The 21,323-nt window shown below is 28.7% G+C and overlaps 1 protein-coding gene across 2 annotated transcripts; it reads left to right on the plus strand.

Annotated features, from left to right (window-relative positions):
• Positions 1–4,734: 4,734 nt before the first annotated feature.
• Positions 4,735–16,462, plus strand: LOC127279859 (uncharacterized). 2 transcript variants are annotated; one of them, XM_051302497.1, is made up of 3 exons: positions 4,735–4,909; positions 6,741–6,900; positions 13,531–16,462. In XM_051302497.1, the coding sequence occupies exon 3, from the start codon at positions 13,545–13,547 to the stop codon at positions 15,660–15,662; it is 2,118 nt and encodes a 705-aa protein (XP_051158454.1). In that variant the 5' UTR covers positions 4,735–4,909; positions 6,741–6,900; positions 13,531–13,544; the 3' UTR covers positions 15,663–16,462. The 2 variants fall into 2 exon arrangements, with proteins under 2 accessions (XP_051158454.1, XP_051158453.1); XM_051302496.1 differs by lacking the exon at positions 6,741–6,900.
• The last annotated feature ends 4,861 nt before the right edge of the window (positions 16,463–21,323 follow it).

A 21,323-nucleotide genomic window follows, 5' to 3' on the forward strand; every position in this document is an offset into this window, starting at 1 on the left:
TTCAACTAGGGATGTTTTTTTTTGGATTTATTATTCCATTCGCGGTTGTCGAATCCAATTTTTTTAAAAAGTTTGTCAAAACTTTAAATCCGAATTACTCGCCGCCTACCAGAAAAACTCTTAGTAATTCTATTTTAAAAAAATTTATAATAAAATGTTGACCTCGATTCATTTTTAAAAAGAATGTCCACAAAGCAATAATCAAACGAATCAAACAAATATTCAAAAACTAAACACATAGCGGGAACCAACTAGATTGAGGTTATATTTGCTTTTGACCATTACGAGTGCCTACGTCATAAAATGTAACAAACGTTGTGTAGCAAACTGAACAAGTTGTATACACATGTAACATACGTAGCAAACTTAGGTAACATACATGAAGTATGATACTTACCCATCTCTGCCTTCAGCATAGCAGAATTTCATGAGAGTGTAAAGGAGAGAAGATAGCGCTATCCTTCACACTCTCATGAAATTGTGCTTTCTTCTTTCACATGGATTACACACTAATAATTAAAAATAATAATAATGAAATAATTATAATATAAATAAATAAAATAAATAAAAAATAATTATAATTAAATAATAATAATTAAAAATAAAACCATGAAAAAATGCGAGTTGTGACTGCACCCTTAAGGTCTATTGGGTAGAAAGTTTGGTGTGATAAGTTCGCGCATCTATATATTTTCTTTATAGTCTTTGATCGTAACCAAGAAGAAATGCTGGTAACTATGCATAACAGACATTTGCAATTTGCTAACAAACAAATGAAAATACAAAACGGAAACGTATACGTTTAAGCCATTTTGTCGACGCTTAGTGTAGTAACGCTTTTTCGGAAATAAATTTATGTGTGATACATATTGTATCAAATGCAGAAATGTCGGCAACAAAAAAGAGATTTTTGTTAATTAACTTCAAAGATGGAGCTCAGGTTATACCGCGAAACTGGGTTAGTGAAAATAATACTGTATTTTGGCCAACATTTAAGAGTATGGCTTATTTTTACAAAATCGTTGAATCGGAAAAAGAACCAGAGTCAAATTGGATTGAAATCGAGTTAGAAGAAGAAATTGCATCTGCAGGTAAGTAAATTTTTCAATTTTTTTTTGTAATGTAAATCACATTTTAAAGATAATGGAAAAAAAATCGTTTTGCTCATTTTTAAAAAGCTCTGAAAAATTTATTTCTCGCGCAGTGTTGTCGGCTTAGAAAGATTTTATTTCAACAACCCGTAAACTTTTTTTTCTAAACGCAAAATTAAAAAAGTGAAATAAACAAAAAAAATAAAATAAAGAAATGCTATTCGAAAAATTTGAGTTCTTTTTTTTTTAATATTGGTGAGAAAAAGTATTACAATATTTACTAAAATCTTTTTTTATAACTTTATAATTTATAATTCTTTAATTTTGTTAATAAATATTTTACTTTACAGTAAATCAATTTTGATATATACATAATTCATACTTTTAAAACCGTTCATCTACATATAAATTTAATAATTTTTTTATTCGACTTTTTTATATGGAGAAACTATTGTTTTCTTTCAAACAAATTAATTAACCTATTTTGAGAAGACAATTTAATTTTAATACAAGGTGTTTAGCGACTTTTAAATATGATTAATTTATTTTTTTTTCTCAGTAAGAATCTAAATACTGGTTTAATTATAATGAAACATGAAATTTTTTTTCTAATCAGTATACAATAAATACATACTAATTTCGTCATTACATTGAACACTGACGTTATTTCTAAGTCAGAGAATTTATTTGGTATAAATATGTCAGTAGGGAACAAATATAAAACGATTAGAAAATAATTCTTTATCTGGATAAAATTAATAAAAAAATAAAAAGGCGGTATGAAAGTTAGATGTTTTAAATATTACTCTTTTTATATCTTTAGAAAAATTAAGAGACATAAAATTTGTTTGAAAATAGAAAGCAATTGATGTGTAGGCGATAAATGTCACAAAAATTATTGAGTAATAGCAGTATAATATAAAAGTCAAATTTTTGTATTATTTTTAAAAGCCCAACGAAAAAATTTTCGATGCAAAAAGTCGTGTCTGATAAAAATTATCTCAATTATCGAAACAATTTATGAAATGAAATAAAAGTTATACAAGTAAAATTGATGACTATAATATTAATTAATAAATTTTAATTAATTTAATCCATTAAATTTATTGATAATAAATAATAAAAAAAATAAATAAAAAAAAATAAAATTTAATAAATTTAATTAATTAATTAATATATATTAATTAATTTCTTCATTTTTAAATTAAAGAATAGAAATATTAATTCACATTAAATTTTTAAAAAACATAAAGGAAACATAAAACAAAGAAAAGAAACATAAAAGAAAGCCGCGAATCTATTTTCGACCAAAATTGCATATCTCGAAAAATTCTTTACTGATTTCGTTCAATTTTTTTTGCCAAGTAAAAAATGTCAAAAGAATAACTTCTGTCACAAAAACTTTAAGGTTTTTAAGAAATTATAAAAATTATGCTCAAAAAACAAAAATAAACTATTTTTCGATTCTTGCTCACACCTGGAGTCAATAATTCTTAACCGATTCGCCTGAAACTCGCAGATAATATCAATTGGATCAAAGCTTGATACATAATGAAGAATATTGCAATACATCCAAAAAAATTTTGAAATTTTTTATTTTATTATGCTAAAAATTTAAGAAAGAAACTTTCAGAATGGGACCTACTTAGATGATTTAACTCTCTGTTGAATTTACTAAAATTATTATTATCGCAATCTGTTGAAAAAAACTTGGTGTGAATGGTTTTTTTTACATGTAAAGTAAGATCTATTAATGCCTTACACGTGAATTGCTGCTAGACAATGTATTTTATATAGTGTCAGAGTTGACACAGGTGAGGGAAATCAGGGGAAAAAGTCAGGGAATTTTATCAAAAGTACTGGAAAATTGAAAAATTCAGGAAGTGCAATGGAAATTCTGCTTTTCGCAAATTTTAATTCAAATACTGACTTGAAAAAATTTCTGTAAAATTTTTTTATAAGTAAAAACCTCTTCAAATCTTTTTATTTGAGTCAGGGAAAAATACAAAGTTTCATCCAGGGCCGACGGAGATAGTGTGGAGTGAAGAAGTACTCCACACCTGGGAAATTTTCTGGTTTGAAATTCCACACCTGGAAATTTCAATGAAAGTGTAAAACTACATCCAAATTTAATGATATGTAAATAGAAAATTTAATCTAGTAATACACTTTTATTCGCTCACTTAAATTTCACATATTGTTTCAAGAATTGAGATAATTTTTACTTGCTTATTTCGTACTTACATCAGAGTATTTTTTTTTATGTAACACATTTTTGGCTAACAATTTTTAATTTGCAGATACTTTTCAAAGAGCTATGGAAAAATTAAAGTTATATGAAAAAGGTTCAGATGTTAGTACAGACCCCGACGCCAAGTCGAACCGAAAATTTAAAAAATTAAAAAGACATTCTGACAGTGATTTTCAATATGATTCAAATGGAGGAAATAAAGTTCCAAACAGCAACATGCAAATGAATTTTAAAGTTACTCCTATCGACGAACGTAAAAAGGAAAATTTACCACCATTTCCTAAATTAAAGTTACCAAGATCAAAAATTCCATTTGTTTCGAGAGTTGAAAGGGTTTCATTACCTTACCATCATCAAAAGAAAGGAAATTATGGAAATCCATCGTTGAAACCGACAAATTTTGTAGCGAAAAATTCTGTGACAACAAATCCAGATCCGGCTGTGGAAAATTCTATTACGAAAAATTCTGTTATCACAGATCCTGTTAGCACAAGTCCTGTCATCGCAAGTCCTGTTCATTCAGATATGAATAAAGATACTTCATTGACAATTGATCCTACAAGAAAGCCATATGGTACGTCTGCCAATCCACAAAAAGTTTTGGTACAAAAAAATGCAACTGAAGAGCTGAGTTCACTGAATAGACCAAATTTGAGGGTTCCCAAACACACTGCACAAGTTGTACCGGCGTTAAATCAACGTGCTAAAGGATTTAATTTTTCTTCGCGACCAAAACAATGTCCAATTGTACGAAATATATATGCTTCTGACAACGTATCATTGCAAAGAAAACCAGTTGCTGATCTTCAAAATAATACTCCAACAAACCAAAATAATGAAGGTAATTAACTTATTGCAATGATTTTAAATACGTTTTTGAATTTATTTCTGTAAATTATAGTTTCAATATTGTTTTTGTATAAATTAAAAAAAAATATTCTGCTCAGAAGATGATTTAAATGTCATCTCATAAATAAAGATAGGAACTTTTTTCTAAAGCATAAAAACATAATTTTGCTTGAAAATTTTTTGTTGTTTTTGGAACCCGAGATCGTCTACAACGTTTATCATCAACGATTCCCAATAATTAATAAATTGTCAAGCATAAAATAATAACACTTTATATCCTTTAAATTTTTGTCTATTACAAGTTGATATAAAAAAATAACATACATTCTTGTAGACAAAGATTTAAAATAAAAAATCTATCATAAAAATTTTTTGGTTTGAATCCGAAGATACTAAATTTTAGTCTTTAAGCTCGCCTTTAAGATAAATAAGTAAATAAATTACATTACTTATTACAGATTTTCAGTTTCGTAAGGCTGTGATGCAATCATTAACTCAGTTGAAATTCCTACTTTCATCTATAAATGAAAGAATTGATGATTTGAAAAGTGATATAAACGAAACAAAAAATGTACTACAAGAAAATGGTGTTAATGGAACGGTAACATCAAATCCAAATGAAATGAATAATATCAAAGCAATTTTCCCAATTCAGGACTTACAAGAACTGGAAAATTTCGAAAATAATCTCACGACAGCAGAATTTCGCCGGGATGTCGTAAGTGTTTTCAAAATATTTTTATGTTAAAGTTCAAATATTATTAGTTAAATTTTTCGATGTTTATGTAAAAATCGGGGTAATTCCGACACTCTTAAAAAAATCCATTGTCAAAGATTAATAAAAATTGTTAATTTTAAATATTCGGAAAAAGTGAGGGCAATTTCAACAACCTTATAAAATAATTTTTTCATTTTTCATTTTTTTTCTCGTGTTTATACTCCTGCCCTATTGGGCATATAACCATTCTACAAATTTTCTTAAAGTTAACCTACTGCGCCTACAGTGCGACTTTTTTCGAAGATATAGGTGTACTTCGCATTTCCCTGGCCACCCATTGGGTATTCTTGCCAGTGGACAGTTAGGAAAAAACTGTAGTGAAAAACCCTCCAGAGTACAAACGGTTTATCGACAGTCTAGTTTCGGCGGTATGCATCGGATTATAATAAAAAATTCATACCATAGCACCTAGACGTCAAACCTTCCGCTCAGAATAAGCTCACCTGTAGGAAAAAATCCCCAACCAACTGAGCTATTCTGTCGGTTATAAAATAATAATTTCGACTGTCTACTTTCAAAATTTTGTATTCATTACATGAAAAAGGAGCAGTTTTCTTTCATAAAAATTGTCTATGTTAAAAAATGTAACAAAGATGTCGATTTATTTTTAAAAAATTCGAGAAAGGTTAACGTTGTGGCACAAATTTGACAGATTCTTGGTAAAGGACTAAATCTGACCTAACCAATTTTGTGTCACTTTAAATGTGTAATATTAATATAATACAATGACTTTTCTTCCAAAATAACATTTATTTTCAAGCGGCCGTCTCCTTTGCTGCTTTGCCTTTTCTTGATTCTGATATCTTTCTTTCCTTTTTCCAATTTTCTGACAATTTACTTCCAAACTTCCTGACAATTTCTTTTAAATTTTCGACGAATTCTCTTCCAAAATTTCCTGCTAATTCTCTCTTTAAAATTTTGTCGAATTTGTAGAGCAGTCGCCGGCCGTAAAGGACCGTCTCCTTTGCTATGCTGCCTTTTCTTAATTCTGCTTTCTTTGTTTCTAATTTTCTGACAATATACTTTCAAGTTTTCTGTAAATTATTTTTTATTAATTTCCGACAAATTCCCTTTTCATTAAAAATTTTTAAGTCAAATTTTTTTCTAATTTTCTGTCAATTATGATTTTTTGCTTGTGAATTTAATTTTAAAAATTAGCGCCAAAATGATTGGAAAAATTTGTAGGGCCACCTGCTCTACGTCTTCACTTGCGATATGCTTTAAAAAATAAATGTTCTCCAAGGATTAATTTCCATATATTTACATGCATTATTGCCGAATGAATAGAGTAATACCTAATTCTAATGTTGATTTTGCGATGTTGGGATTTGGGGTTCAAAAAAAATTTTTTTTTTTGACAATAATATTTATTTTAAGAGATTTTTTAACATATGCAAAGAAAAAAGAAAAAGTTTTAAAACATTTCTGCATTCTTATTGTGCTGAAGCTAGCACCTAGTTATTTTATTAACTGAAAATTAAGTATTTTAACTTTATTTAGTTCTTATTAACACAATATTTTCTCAAATTAATTAATTTGATTATTATTGAATTTATTACAGGGGCTTAGCCAGGGTGGGGGTACAGGGTTTAAACCCTCCCCGAAATCTTACATTTTCTTTAACCCCTCTTTTTTTCTGAAAAAATTTTCTGAGTTATAGTTATAAAACCCCCACCGAAATTTTTTTCTGGCTACGCCTCTGATTTATTATGTTAGTAAAAACATAGATAAAGTGAAAATATAATATATTTTGAATATATAAAATTTTCAGCTTCTTTTCCTTAACAAAATTGGAGGGAAAAGTGTTAAAGAAGCTGTTTATTGCATGTTACAAAAAGTGTTTTGTAACAAAGTCGCAACTGATTTTAGTTGGATTGGATATCATGGAAAATACAAGTTCTGTGATTTGGAAATTACCAAGTTGATGATGGGTGAGTTTAAAATTTTTGAATATTTTTGACAATTACAAAAATTAGAAACTTTATCTTTATAACTCCTTACAATTCTGCCTTTGCTCAATTTCAAATTTCCATTCCTGTTGACCAAGTGTGATTTTCAGATGAAATAAAAAAGCAACAAAATTTTAGATAGTATTTTAAATATGATTGAAAATTATAGTTGAACAACATACTACGTATTGATTAAAACCTAAAGATGTGCAGAAGTGAGAAAAACTCAGATAGACAATCGAAACAATTTATTTGTAATTTTACTGTTTCTCAATTAAACCTGCTCAGATATTGTGGCTGGGCCCTGGCTGGGAAGCCTCAAAGCCGCTTGAAACAAGGAACCCGGTCGGGGCCGCTAGAAAAAGACCGATCTTCAATACATCTCATAACTTTAATTAGTTTTCCCAAAAAATTAAGAGAATTGGACGCGTATTTTTATCAAAGACGTGGCAGAAACTTTAAGCAAAAGGATATTTATTGATAAATATTATATAGAAAATCAAATTATGAAAATATCTGTATATTGAGAAAAACAAAATTTTTGTGAAATATTATTTTTATTTTATTTATTTATTTTTAAATAATGTTCCTAAGGTTAAAAAGCCTATCGCAAAGTAAAAAATATAAAAACAATTTGCCGTATATAATTATAAGCTTAAAATCTATTTGAAAAGAAAACAAAGAATGCACTAAATTTAAGATAAAAACCAAAATTCAAAAAAGAAGAAAAAATTTTATATAATCAAACTTATGTACAAATTAAAATTTCTGCCACTTTAAAGTTGTTTTTCCACTTTTAAGCCCCTAAACATGATGCGGATGATTGGACATAATACATTGGATGATTGAGTAACCAGTCCAATTATCCAATTGTCGTTTAGACATTTCGAGATTGAGAACATATTATTTCAATCTTTATGGTGTAAAGTTGGAGAGCGATTTCTAACAGTGTAAAGGAAATTAGTCGATTATAATAATAGTTTAATTCAGGCGCGTATTCAGGGAGGGGTTTGGGGTTTACCCCCCCCCCGAAACTTTTTTTTGGTTACACCCCTAGTTTAACATTGTATACGTATTATTTATTACATTATATTAACATTCGATTAAAATTATGATTCATTAAAAATTAGAGATTCATTGAATTTCTTATCTATTAATTAAAATTTGTTTATTTATTTTATATAAAAATAATTCACACAAGTGAGCGTTAGCAAGCGAGGATACATCGCTAGTAATAATTAACTTAATCAATCTCTAACTTTAAAAGACATTCTTAAAACAAGCTTATATAATAAGAAATTGAACTTAATCTTGATTTTCTGATTTCTCCACTTAAATTAAGTAGAAAATATTCTTAAAATAAGATTATGCTTATTTTAAGAATATTTCCCACTTAATTTAAGTGGAGAATATTTGTGGCGCCTATTTAAGGTTGGGTTCTCAAATGACAGTACTAGTCTACATCTATAATGGTATATTTATATCTTCTATCGAAATATACCCTTTATCCTACATTTTAGCACAAGACCAGTAAAAATTGCATTTAAAGTTCGTGTGTGGTCTTCAAATTACATTAAATCATTGAATCTTTAAACCTGATAAAAATGAGTTTTTACCGATCAAAATATTATTATCTTTTTGAAACGTTAAATCTTTATATATGGTGAGGTACTAGGGGATTTTGGGGTCTTTGATTACGAACCTACAGTAAGAATTCAAAAATTCAAAATGATGGATCCAATATTATGGAAGTATTTTGAAAAGATCATTGGATTAGACTACATCCAATTACAAATTTTTTTCTTCTTTATGTTTGGAAAATATTAATATTTTTTAAAAGTTGGATTTTTTTACTAACGAAACATTTTGTTTAAATATATGTGTATTTAATCTATATTTTAAGTTGTATTTGCAATTAGAAATATATCTAATAATTACTTTAACTTTGTTTTATGTCAAATAACTTTTCTATGTGTCGACACCTGTCGTCAGGAAAATGTTTTTTCAAATGTCAGTTCAATATAATTGTATCTTAAAAACAAATTTAATACGAAGTTAACTCGAAAATTAATGCTAAACAATATTATTCTTAACTATTCTTAAATTCAAAAAAATGTTATCTCAAAATACAATACAATAAAATAACAACTGAACCAAGCGTACAATATGCTTTCTCAAAATAATATATTTATTTTAATTAATATTTTTAAGTAATCTATATTAATAAATTAAATACATACTCATACATATAAACGCTACTTTCACAACTTTGTTTCATAATTAGATAAAAAATTTTAATTCAAGTAAGTGTCAAGTTAAAATAATATTTTTCCTTGTCAAATAGTTTTAAAATAGAATAATTTCTGTGCTACAGCTAAATTTGTTAAAACTTATTCATTTTCTTATAAAATGCCAAAAATGTTTAAATCACCATTAAAAAACAAATTTATACATTATTATTAGTTTTTGGCAAAAAACCATAATACATAAAAAATGTATTTTTATGAGATCTGCCATTGTGACTATGATTTTCATAATCAGCGCATAAAAATACATAGGAATGTGTAGTACCAAAATAATCTGAGGTTTGCATGAGAGAATACTCAATTTTGATAATTTCAAAAAATCGAGTATAAAAATTTGAGCCAATTTAAAAATTTCAATTTTGATGATATGTAAGTTTGGCGTGGAATCATATATATATATATATTAGATATTAAAACCCATCTCTGTTTCGATGACATAATTGCATTTATTTGTTTGTTTTGTGTTGATCAATAACGCGTCGTTTTACCTGCCATTAAGGAGTCTTCTATAAATATATTTAAGGTGGAACTCGAGGTTGTAATCGAAACAACCCTATGATTTCTGGGAGGGTATAATTTGTAGCTCTCGCAAGAGGACAAAATAAGAATATTTTCAACCGGATAAATTAAGTCTTTTTTTCATTTTACTGAATCATTCAACAAGTTCTAGAATAAGTACTCAGTATTTAGTTGGCGGTAAATAATATACTACTTATCAAATCTGGTCATTTCGTAGCTTATTGGACAAGCCCTGTAGAAAAATTTAAATTTTACTTAAGCTTGTTTTTAACGAGTTCTTCGAAAGTTAGAGATGTTATTAGAATGTTTAAATTAAAGTCTGCAAGGTACATAATTATTTTTTAGAGTCTCTACAGAAAAATAAAAATTGGACGGAGAATTCGATCATTGCAAAAATTAAGGATTGGTTGCGTCATGCACCACAACGTTTGAACACTGAAAACAAAAAGCTTGACTGGAACCCAAGCAATGATGATGATTATCTATTTGAAAATGAGAATGATGATTTAGAAATTGTTGAGGGAGAAATTGCCGAACCCCAAAGAAATGCTGAAACCAATTTCGAAAATGGCGATGACGAAATTGACGATGATGGAAATGCCGTTGACGAAGACGACAATAACGAATTTGACGAAGACGAAAATGACGATGCCAATAATATTTAAATTGATTAATTTCTATAAGACTTTAAAATTGTGTTTCTTGTTTTTTTTTTTGCAAAAAAAGATTGATTTTATACTGTGACATTAAAGTGCATTATTTTGACTTACAGTTGTGTGTAACGATGCCTTCCCTCATTTGATATGAAAATAGATGGTGAAAAAGATTGGTATTTAATACATCAAGAATTCATGACGCATTTCGATGTTGAATTCAACATCCTCATCAGAACATAGTTTCTGCAAAAACTAATTTTTTTCATGACACTAAGATGTCAAATACATTCGATATTATACAGTTTTAATACATACCAAGCAAGGAAATAAAACATTAAAAACCGTCGTCTTTAATATGTTTTATTTCCATTGGTATGTATATTAAAACTGTATAACATCGAATGTACCTCTGACATCTTAATGTCATGAAAAAAATTAGTTTTTGCTGAAATTATGTTCTGATGAGGATGTTGAATTCAACATCGAAATGCGTAATGAATTCTTGATGTATCAAATAAAACTATCCATTTAGGCCACAGATCAATACCATCTTTTTCATCTATTATCTTGGCTTAAAATAATAAGGTTTTACTTCGAATACTCACTAATTTGATGTTTTACTTTTTTTTATATATAATTTGTTGAATGTGGACAAAATTTCGATTTTCAATTGGTTCATTTTAAAAATCATATCGAAAATAGGTAAATCAGAGGGTTTTTGCATTCTTATAATATGCAATGATTCTCAAGTAAATTATTTCTACTCCTGAATGACTCATCGTGGTTCATAATTGACTCCTGCACAAGTGGGACATGAGTTACTATTTATGAATGTCACTTATCAATCACGATGAGTCACTTAGGAGTTATTTAAAATAAGCAAACCACTGAAAATTAATGCCTTTATTTAGGGAAAGCGTTGTTACACACGACTATACTTGATTGTATTATAATTTTCAAATGCAGATTAAAAGTACATACATAAATGTCAAAGTGATTAATTCAAAAAGTGTTCAAAACTGACAGATTTAATAACGTCATGGTTTCCTGCACAAAAAATACAAATAGATAATTTCATAACTACATTATGAGCAAGAGCTCTGACTGCTTCCACATCATTCTGGGTTCGAATATATTATGAGACAAAGTTAAAGGTTTGTTTGGTCAACTATCCTCAAATTATTCCTTTTTAATCTAATCACTGAAATCCTATTTTTTTCATTTGAGGGAAATATCTTGCTGATTCAAGCTGAAATTAAACATGTATAACAAAAGAAAGGTTTCTTCAAAATTTCAAATAGTTCTTGAGCTTTTAAATGTAATTAATAATTAGCACTTTTACGAATACCGCATCAATTTTTGACAATCAAATTTAAAGTTAACAAATAAAGACATGAATTGCATTTTTTGTAATATAAATTAAATCAACAAGATGCTTTTCTCAAATGACGCCTTACAACAAAACTAACAGTATAGCTATACATTAGTATTAGGAAGAATTTAGTTCTTTGAAGAGATTCACTGTGACAAAATTGTTATTTGCGCCCATGCCACACAAATAATTTTTTATATAACATTTTGCGTCAAAAACTCGACTGAAGTGCTGTTGTGGAAGGAGCCACTGTGCGTAGAAGTACGATTTCCCCTCCTTTTAAACACCAGTGCGTAAACTGCGCTTTAGTCGAGTTTTTGACGCAAGGTGTTATAAAAACTAATTTTATAATTGATTTTTTTATTTTTATATATTAAAAGCGACTAATTTGTATGCGTAATCTTATAATCATCATATGGTAAAGTTTTGGTGATGGAAATACCATAAGAGATAAATTTTGGTAATACCATAAACTGCTAATAAGCTTATTATACAATCTAATTATCCACCATGAATTAATTGAACTTTTTTCTTTTGTGTAGTTTTGTATTCTTTTCTATTAGAGGTGTGCAAAAAGCCCGAAAACTCGGGTCGGGTCGGGCTGACATTTTTTCGGGTCGGGTCGGGCTCGGGTAACCCGAAAGTGTCGGGCAGCCCGAAAAATTAGGGCTACCCGAATTTTTTCGGGTTATTGAAAGAACTCGATTTCTCAAAAATTTTGATTTTTTCAAAAATTTCGAGCACTGGATGTATCAAGAAAGTTTGTGTAGCATTCCAGTACTCGAAATCTCAAATATTTTTTAATAATAAATTAAATTAATTTTTAAACAATAAAAAATGTTAAAAATCCGAATGCATTCGGGTACGCGACAACATTCGGGTTTTTGAAAAAGCCCAACCCGAACCCGACCCGAGCCCGAATTAACCAAACCCGACCCGACCCGATAATGAAAAAGCCCGAAATTTTCGGGTCGGGTTTCGGGCTTTTTGCACACCTCTATTTTCTATACATTCATTAGCTGGGAGACACGGATTTTTAGAACCCTATTTTTAATTTAAATTTTTCTCTTTACAATGCTTATGATGAATTAAATTAAGTAATTTTGTATCCTTCATATATTTTTTTGCAAAAATAAAAATTAACTAATTTTATAACTTCAAAACATTAGAACATTTATTTAAAATTTTTTCTAATTTCAAATTTGCAATCCCTTTTTTAAGTATTATGTTTAAGTGAGATTTGTTGCTCTCAAAAACCGAGCTGCAGAAAATGTAACTAAGATATGACAAAAATGAAGAATATTAAATCTTTGTGTAAAGTACCGTCCACGAGAATCAGGACAATTACACTCAACTCACTTTTACTTGAAGAAATTGTAACTTTTTGTAATTTTAAGAGTAAAAACACCTAATATAAGATTGTACTTGCAAATGTCCAACTATTACATTTACCCTATATAAGATTTTTAAAATCAAAGATAAATGTTTAATCAATCTGCATTATATGTCATGGTGAATCCTCTTTAATTGAACTCCATTTGTTATTCGAACGAAAATAATTCATCAATTTTTAAAATATTACAAAAAATATAATAATTAAGCAATTTAGCAAAAGAGATACGACACAGATATTGAAAAAGTCAGTCGTATTTAAACTGTTTTATTTTCAGTCGGATAATCATTAACGCTATTCGACAATTTGTATTGTGTTGTGTTGTCAATTTATTTATTTTTATTTACATAGAAAAATTATTTTCAGGTAAAATTTAAACAATGAAGAGAAAACGATTAATGGATTTGTCTGAACGTCAACTGCGACATCGGGTTTCCCAAGATATGCTACAGCATTCTTTCTTACATGTTACTTTGCCAAATACAGCCGAAGTAGATAATACGACACATAACTTGTTGAACGTAGTAATAAGTAATTCAAATCAGTCGACCAGTTCAACCAGTCAATCAGTTCATAATGAAATTGAAATTGTCAATGAATCCACAACCTCTGAACCAGTTTTTTGTGAAAACTCGTCAAACGTCAATCAAGATGACTTGAATGTCCAAGATGATCTGAGAATTGATTTGGACAACATTTATTATGAAAATGAAAACTATGAAATGGATAAAGACTCTGAAAATTTGAAAACTTTTTTAGCAACCTGGGCTGCAGATTATAATATAACACATTCTCAACTTAAACCTTTATTACATAAATTGAATGAACACACATGTTTCCAAGAAGAAATTCCTAAAGATCCAAGAACATTACTTAAAACCCCTAGAAATAAGACAGTTATAAAAACAGTTCGACCAGGAATCTATTATCATTTTGGTATAAAAAGTGCAATTGAAGAGATACTCACTAAATATGAGAATTATCCGTTATCAAATATTAAAATAAAAATAGGAATTGATGGTGTTCCATTAGCTAAATCTTCAACAGCACAATTCTGGCCAATTTTAGCTTCTATTGGACCATTTCCAGACATTTTTATAATTGGTGTTTATTTCGGACATGAGAAACCTACATATGAAGAGGAATTTCTTGAAGATTTTCTGTCAGAAGTAGAAGATTTATGTATTGATGGTTTTAACTTCAAAGAAAAAATTCTCGACTGCGAAATCGATTGCATTATTTGTGATGCACCGGCTAAATCATTCATTTTAAATGTCAAAGGACACACCGGTTATCACAGTTGCACCAAATGTATCATCAGAGGAAAGTGGAGTAAACATAGAGTATGTTTTCCTCACACAGGCAGATTCCATAAAAAACGAACTGATGCAGACATCCGAAATCAATTACATAAAAAACACCAATCGGGACATTGTTGTTTGCGCCGCATTCCAAATTTCGATCTCGTTAACGATATTCCACTAGATTATATGCATCTCGTGTGTCTTGGTTGCATGAAAAGATTAATGTACTTTTGGGTAATTGTACGTTCAAAATGTCGCTTACGAAAATGGCAAATAAGCAAACTCTCGTTACGTTTACTCAGAATAGCAAAGTATATTCCGACAGAATTCGCTAGGAAACCTCGTTCTATAAAAGTAATAAAGTTTTGGAAAGCAACAGAATTCAGGCAATTCCTTTTATACACAGGCAGCGTGCTTTTGAAAGAAATTTTACCCTATAAATTGTATGTACATTTTAATTCACTTCACGTTGCTATCAGAATTTTGTGTAGTAAAAATTTGGCAAAGAAAAAAAGATACTCGAATTATGCGGATGACTTATTGTCACACTTCGTTAGGTCCCTTACTATTTTATACGGAAGTTTTAGTGTATCTCACAACATGCATGGGTTATTGCATTTAGCAGATGTTGCCAAAAGGCGAGGTTCACTTGACAATTGCAGCGCGTTTGAATTTGAGAATTTTATGCAGTACCTTAAAAAATGGATGAGGAAAGGTGACAAACCCCTACAGCAGCTTGTGAGAAGATATTCGGAATTTAAAAAAAATTGTACGAAACTGACAAAGGCACCGAAGGAGGGAATTATAATTAACGATTGTTCTCAACATTGCGACGGTCCTTTGCTCGATGGATGTTGTACCCCTCAGTATAAAAAATTAACAATTGAAGGATTAACATTGGATGTTTCAAAACTAGGTGACACTTGTTTCGGTCTCAACAACAAAGACATTATATTAATCTCCAATATTGCACATTCTGCGGATTCCAAAGAAATAGTTGTAATTGGACAAAAGTTTAAAACTGTTGGCGATTTTTATACGAAACCATGTAAATCCTCTGTAGTAAATGAATTTATAGTAAAAGACTTGTCCAATTTACAAATGTGGCCGCTGAAGGAAGTAAAACGAAAATATCTAATCATCCCGACAAAGAAAAATGAATATATAGTGTCTTCATTGTTGCACATCGATTGATTTTATTTAAGAAAGAGACTGAATTATGTTTGCGATAAATTAAATTTATTAGTATTTAATTAATTAACCTTCTGTTAATTCTTAATGACAAGTCAATCATATCGGAAATAAATTTTCTCATTCAATAATCGTCGTAAGCCCTTGCCTAGAATAAACATATTGAGAATAAATAACATAAATTGAATAAATTTCTTCTGGGCATTTTTAATGGCAAGCCATTTGTACTAGAAATAAATTTTATGATCCTGTATTCATTGTCGACCTATTTCTCAGAATTCTCGATGCAAACAAAAAAATGTACAGTTTCGCTTAAAGATTAATTTGTCTTTGCCTTGAAATGTAAATTGAATAGTCTCATATTATTAATTTATTATAACAAAAAATATTAGCTTTGTTATCTGCGAAGAAGCACATACGTGTAAATAAAAGAGAGATTAACTATTGTTTGCTACAAAAAAACACGAATACTTTTTAATAAATGTCGATTAGATTATACTGTTAACGTTTTATTCTCAACATGTTCGATATTGTTACACTTATCTCTGCAACACAACCGACGTCATTAATCCTCGAAAAAATGTGTTCTTGTTCGCATGATTATGTTTTTACATCATAGTCTTAAATAATCTGCATCATCGAGTGTGAGGTCAATCGATTTTTGTTAATTACATTTTAAGAATAAGTTGAAGATGTTGCGTTTATTTAATAGTTAATTATTGTCTTATGGTGAAAAGTTTATTTTCAATAAGCTTGACATTATTGTATCACTACTGTAATTCAGCCGACATTGTCAAACTTAAACAGAGAATTTATTTTTATTGTTTGTTGAAATAAATTGATTATTAATTTGATTTTAAAAATAAATACAAATGAAATGCAAATATTTAATTTGAAATTTATGAATAAAAAGTTTATTATTCCAATAATCAATTATTCGTTTAAGATTTAATTCCTTGAACTATTCGTAGAATTGAGTGTCAATGCGGTTAAGCACTTAATTGCAAGTTATCAAGCCAATCAAGTGACCAAAAAATTAAAGGGATTGATTTTAAAAATTTTTATTTTTAAAATATTATACTTTGTAGGAAATGACGAGGTGTAAATTTTTATCTTTGAGTTTTATTATGGAACAAAATCTATCAAAAATAAATGCAAAAATTAAAAAATTTTATTTAATTTGTAAACTTAAAGCGTCGTATTTTTATAAAATATTAATAAATTCATTTATATATATAAACGCATTTCTATTTAGGAAAAACGATAATTAATTAAATCATCAATATTTTAACAATTTTTAACTATCAATAATGGCCAGTAACAAAATATTGTTTTAAAAAGTTTTTTGCATTTATTTAAAGTTTTTGTATAATAAAAATGGTCGAAGAAAAAAGATGATCCTCTTTACTTTCTACAAGGTTGTATATTTTCAAAATAAAAATTCTGATTTTTAATTTTTTAACATTCTTGATTGCTTTATTGTCTTGAACTTTATTACTGAAACAGTTTTTACAGGACTCTTTCAACTCTAAAAAGCCTTGGTCCTGTCGCCTCGACACTGAAACACTGCTTTAGTTCCTTGTCTTTTTTAAGTGAATTTTCCCTGAGACCGTAATACGTCAAAACATAAATTTTTCAGATTCCTATAACATGGTTATAAGAAACGTACATACATTTAATATTGCATATTTGTTACAATATACTGCACACAATTATTAAACGTATTTAATATTCAGCAGATATTTACAATATCCACCCGATGTAAAACTTGATTGAAGTAATATTATAATTTTAAAAATTTTTATTTTCAATATTATAGAATATAAACAAAATATAATATTCATGAAATATCCTAGCGTCATCCCAGCGATATCCCTGGGATATCGAGGGATATCCCTGGGATCTCCTTGGGATATCCCTGGGATCTCCTTGGGATATCGTGGGATCTCCCTGGGATCTCCCTGGGATGTCCCAGGGATATCCCACGATATCCCAATCACCGGCGGTTTGGATGTCCCAGGGATATCCCTGGGATATCCCAGGATATCCCTGGGATCATATCTGGATATCCAACATTTGATGTGGATATCCCACGGATATCCGTGGGACATCCTTTTGTTATTAGGGAATTATTATTTATTTTTAAAAATTCTTTTATCTCTCTAATTTACAAAACGACATTTTTCTTTTGAAAAATATGTATTGGACTTTGCTGTCTTCGTGAAAAACAATAAATATCTAAAACTTTTAATTTAAGAGCATTATATACAAAAAATTGTCTTACGTTAAGCAGGTGTAAAGTGCTCATTTGTGTTTTCTATAATATATGTGATTCTACAAACAAGAGAATGTTGCTCGATCAAGCTTATTTTGTAGTATATTAATTTTATTTTTAATGAGAATTGTAAATTTTAATAATTTCTATTATGTCAATAAAAAGAAACCGATTAAAAATAATATTTTTTGAAAAAATACACATCAAAGTGGTTAACTAAACTAAACATCATACCACCCTCGTTTTATTAAATCTGCTATTCTATTATCAAAAAATGTTTCTTTTTTGGGTGAAGGGTTGCGTTTGTGAATTTTTTTCTTTTTACTATGGAGAGCCCTAAAGGAGCCCTAAATTTTTGCCTTAAAGAATTTTTGGTTTTTCATTTTATTTTTAAGTTTGGTGCTTGCTTAATATTAAGCTAGCAACAACATCCTTCTTTTTTAAAAAAAATAAGGAGCTGTTTAGTTTTGCTTCTTAGCGCTAATTAGACCAATTAGAGCCTTAAATTCTGTCGAAATTGGAAAAAAAATTAAACAACTCCAGATAACTATTTGCACTAATTAAATTGTTAAAAAACAATTGGACACTTTTTTGGATTAAGGATTGCTTTTGGTAAATTCTTTCTGGATACATTGGGAGCCCTAAATTATGTCATTTAAAAATTCTTGGTTTTTAATTATACTTACTGAAAATTTGCAACTATTTGTGATAGGCTATCTTTGAGGTTGCACTAACACGCTTCTTTTTTTAAAAAAGGGAATTAGTGAGGGTGGTTTTTTTAATTCAGGGTGCCTAAATATAATTTACAGGGTTGTATACGGAATATCCAGGACAGGAAAAATGAATTGGATAAAAAATCATGATTTTTAAAACTTTTGTATCGACTCATATTGGTAAGGGAAGTTTTTTGGGTGAAGGGTTGCGTTTTTGAAATTTTTTCCTTTTTCAATGGAGAGCCCTAAATGAGCCTTAAATTATGGCATATGAAAATTTTTGATTGTTTTTTGAGTTTATAGAGCTGTTGATGCTAGTTAACCTTTATGGGACTGACGAGGTACCCGGGTACCTTTTTCATTTTCAAATTGGTTTTTTTCGTAATTTTTAAAATCGTACCGACCTAAGGTTTTTTGACATCTCAAATTTATCCATATTAAGTGTTTTATTATTATTTATAATGTACCTTTTTTATTTATTTTTTCGCAAATAATAAACAATGTTTCTTCACCCTTAAAAGGGGGACAAGGTACCCGGGTACCTCTGTACATTTCATGTAGATAAATGTAGAAATTTCTATTGAAAATTTATGAAAAATTAGGGGAGAGTAGTCAGGGTTGGACAGTGGTCAGGGTTGAGCCATCGCGTTTATTCTGTTTTATCCATCTATCTTTGTATTTGAGTATTTGTTAGTAATGTTAGCGAACTTTTCACATACGTTGTAGTGAAGTGTGCGAACAACAAAGACGTATTATGCAAGTCAGTGCTGTACGCTCAACAAAAAACTTTTTTCTTGTTTCAAAAGAAGACAATTAAGTGCAGAAAAATTATGTCAAAAACAAAGTAACTTGACTAAAATTGTTCATTAAGATGTTATATGAAAATGTGGAACGTAATATGGTGTTTGGATCACGCATTTATTTTTGTGTGTGATGTGACGCTAAACGACGCGTGTGTCAGGGTTGATTCACCAAAAAATTTTGCAATTATGAATGGTTCTTGCAATGGAAATTCATTTGTCGACTTAAAGAGGTGTCAAAAATTTCGTTTCCATTGGAAAGAAAGGAAATACAAATTTTTGATAATTTTTTTTTCACTTTTCAGACCAGCTTCGCGATACAAGCGAAAATCTAAAAATTACAAAATAAGGCCTTTTTATTTGAATTTCGTAGTTCCTTTACACATTTTCAAGTGTATTTGAATGCCATTCTATCATTTGAAGGTCTTATTAATCATTTATCTGCATATTTCATTGATTTTCTACCGTGGGCCAACCCTGAATACTTTTTTTAATTGACTATAACTCCGAAACTTTTGGTACAATATTTTTACAATGTTCAGCAAAAACATTACATTTTAGTAGATCTTTCGAACCATATGCAAGAAATCTCCAAATTCGGCTTACGGGGGAAGTTATAGAGAAAAGTCAAAACTATATCCAACCCTGACTACACTCCCCTACATTAAACAATTTTTTTTAATTTTTATAGTAATGCACATAATTTTTTTTATAAAATATGTAATTTAGTTACTATAGTAAAATAATAATATTCATAAAAATTCGTCAGTTTTTAACTTAAAAATTACCGTAAAATTGAAGTTTGAATAGCATTAATTTGTATTAAAAATGAATTTTAAATAATAAAAAATAAACTTCTTACATTTTTATATTTGATTTCATAAATAATCTGCCTAAATATTCACTGTTTAAATTCTTTTTTTTAAAGTCATGTAAAATTGTTAATTTTCACTTTCTATCGAAATCTTTTAATTCATATAGAAGGTAATAATGTACTATCGAAGAAAAAATTTGGTTTTTGATAAGAATTGTGGACCCTAGATTGGGAAAATGCAATGGGAAAATTTCAGCAGCAAGGCGTTATATATATGACATTTATTTTATTATTAAATTTTATTATTTTTAATGAAAAAATTATTACTTTTATAGTATATTCGTATTATATGATTATTTCTTTCATTGAAACGTCCACTACACTTAAAGTTAATTGAACTGCTTATTTTAATACAAAATCTTCAATAAATTAAACATAGGTACCCAGGTGCCTCGTCCGCCCATAGAAGGTGTTTTTTTCTTCAGTCTCATAAAGGTTAACGTTAAGCTAGCACCAACAAGCATTTTTTAAAAAAAAATGAGGACAGGCAAATTTTTGCTTGCTAGCGGTAATTAGCCCTAAATTGTGGCAGTTTATATTTGAAAATATTAAAGTAGTGGTGCCAGTTTAATAGACCTTCAAAACTACTCCTTTGGAGACGCAACTATTATTACAACTAAACGAACAAACATTTGCATAAATCGAACTATCATAGAGTTTCAAACATTAGAATATACAGGATTCACTAATATAACTGGAGTCTTAGGATTACCTTTTAAATTTGATATAATAAACGAGACAAGAGATTTTTCTAAACTTTATGAAAATTATTAAACAACCAAGCACAATGTCGCACGATCAAGAAGAAAATACTATTAATAGAACTATAAGTGACGCAATAGTAACTTCAATGGCTGAATGTTTTGCATTACAACAAGAGATTATGCATATTCTTTTTTACGATGGCAACAATATTCCAGTAAGATGGAGATTAAAATTAAGAGACTATGAATACGAATTCAATTATAAACTTCTTTCCTTTTTTTATGAACAATCAATTAA

This window comes from Leptopilina boulardi, unplaced genomic scaffold, assembly GCF_019393585.1.
Source record: "Leptopilina boulardi isolate dan_hultmark-lab unplaced genomic scaffold, ZJU_Lbou_2.1 LbouV2_224, whole genome shotgun sequence".
In the NCBI taxonomy this organism is placed as follows: domain Eukaryota; kingdom Metazoa; phylum Arthropoda; class Insecta; order Hymenoptera; family Figitidae; genus Leptopilina; species Leptopilina boulardi.

Coding starts and splice junctions, on each gene's coding strand:
- LOC127279859 (XM_051302497.1), top strand. CDS start 13,545: ATGAAGAGAAAACGATTAATGGATTTGTCTGAACGTCAACTGCGACAT.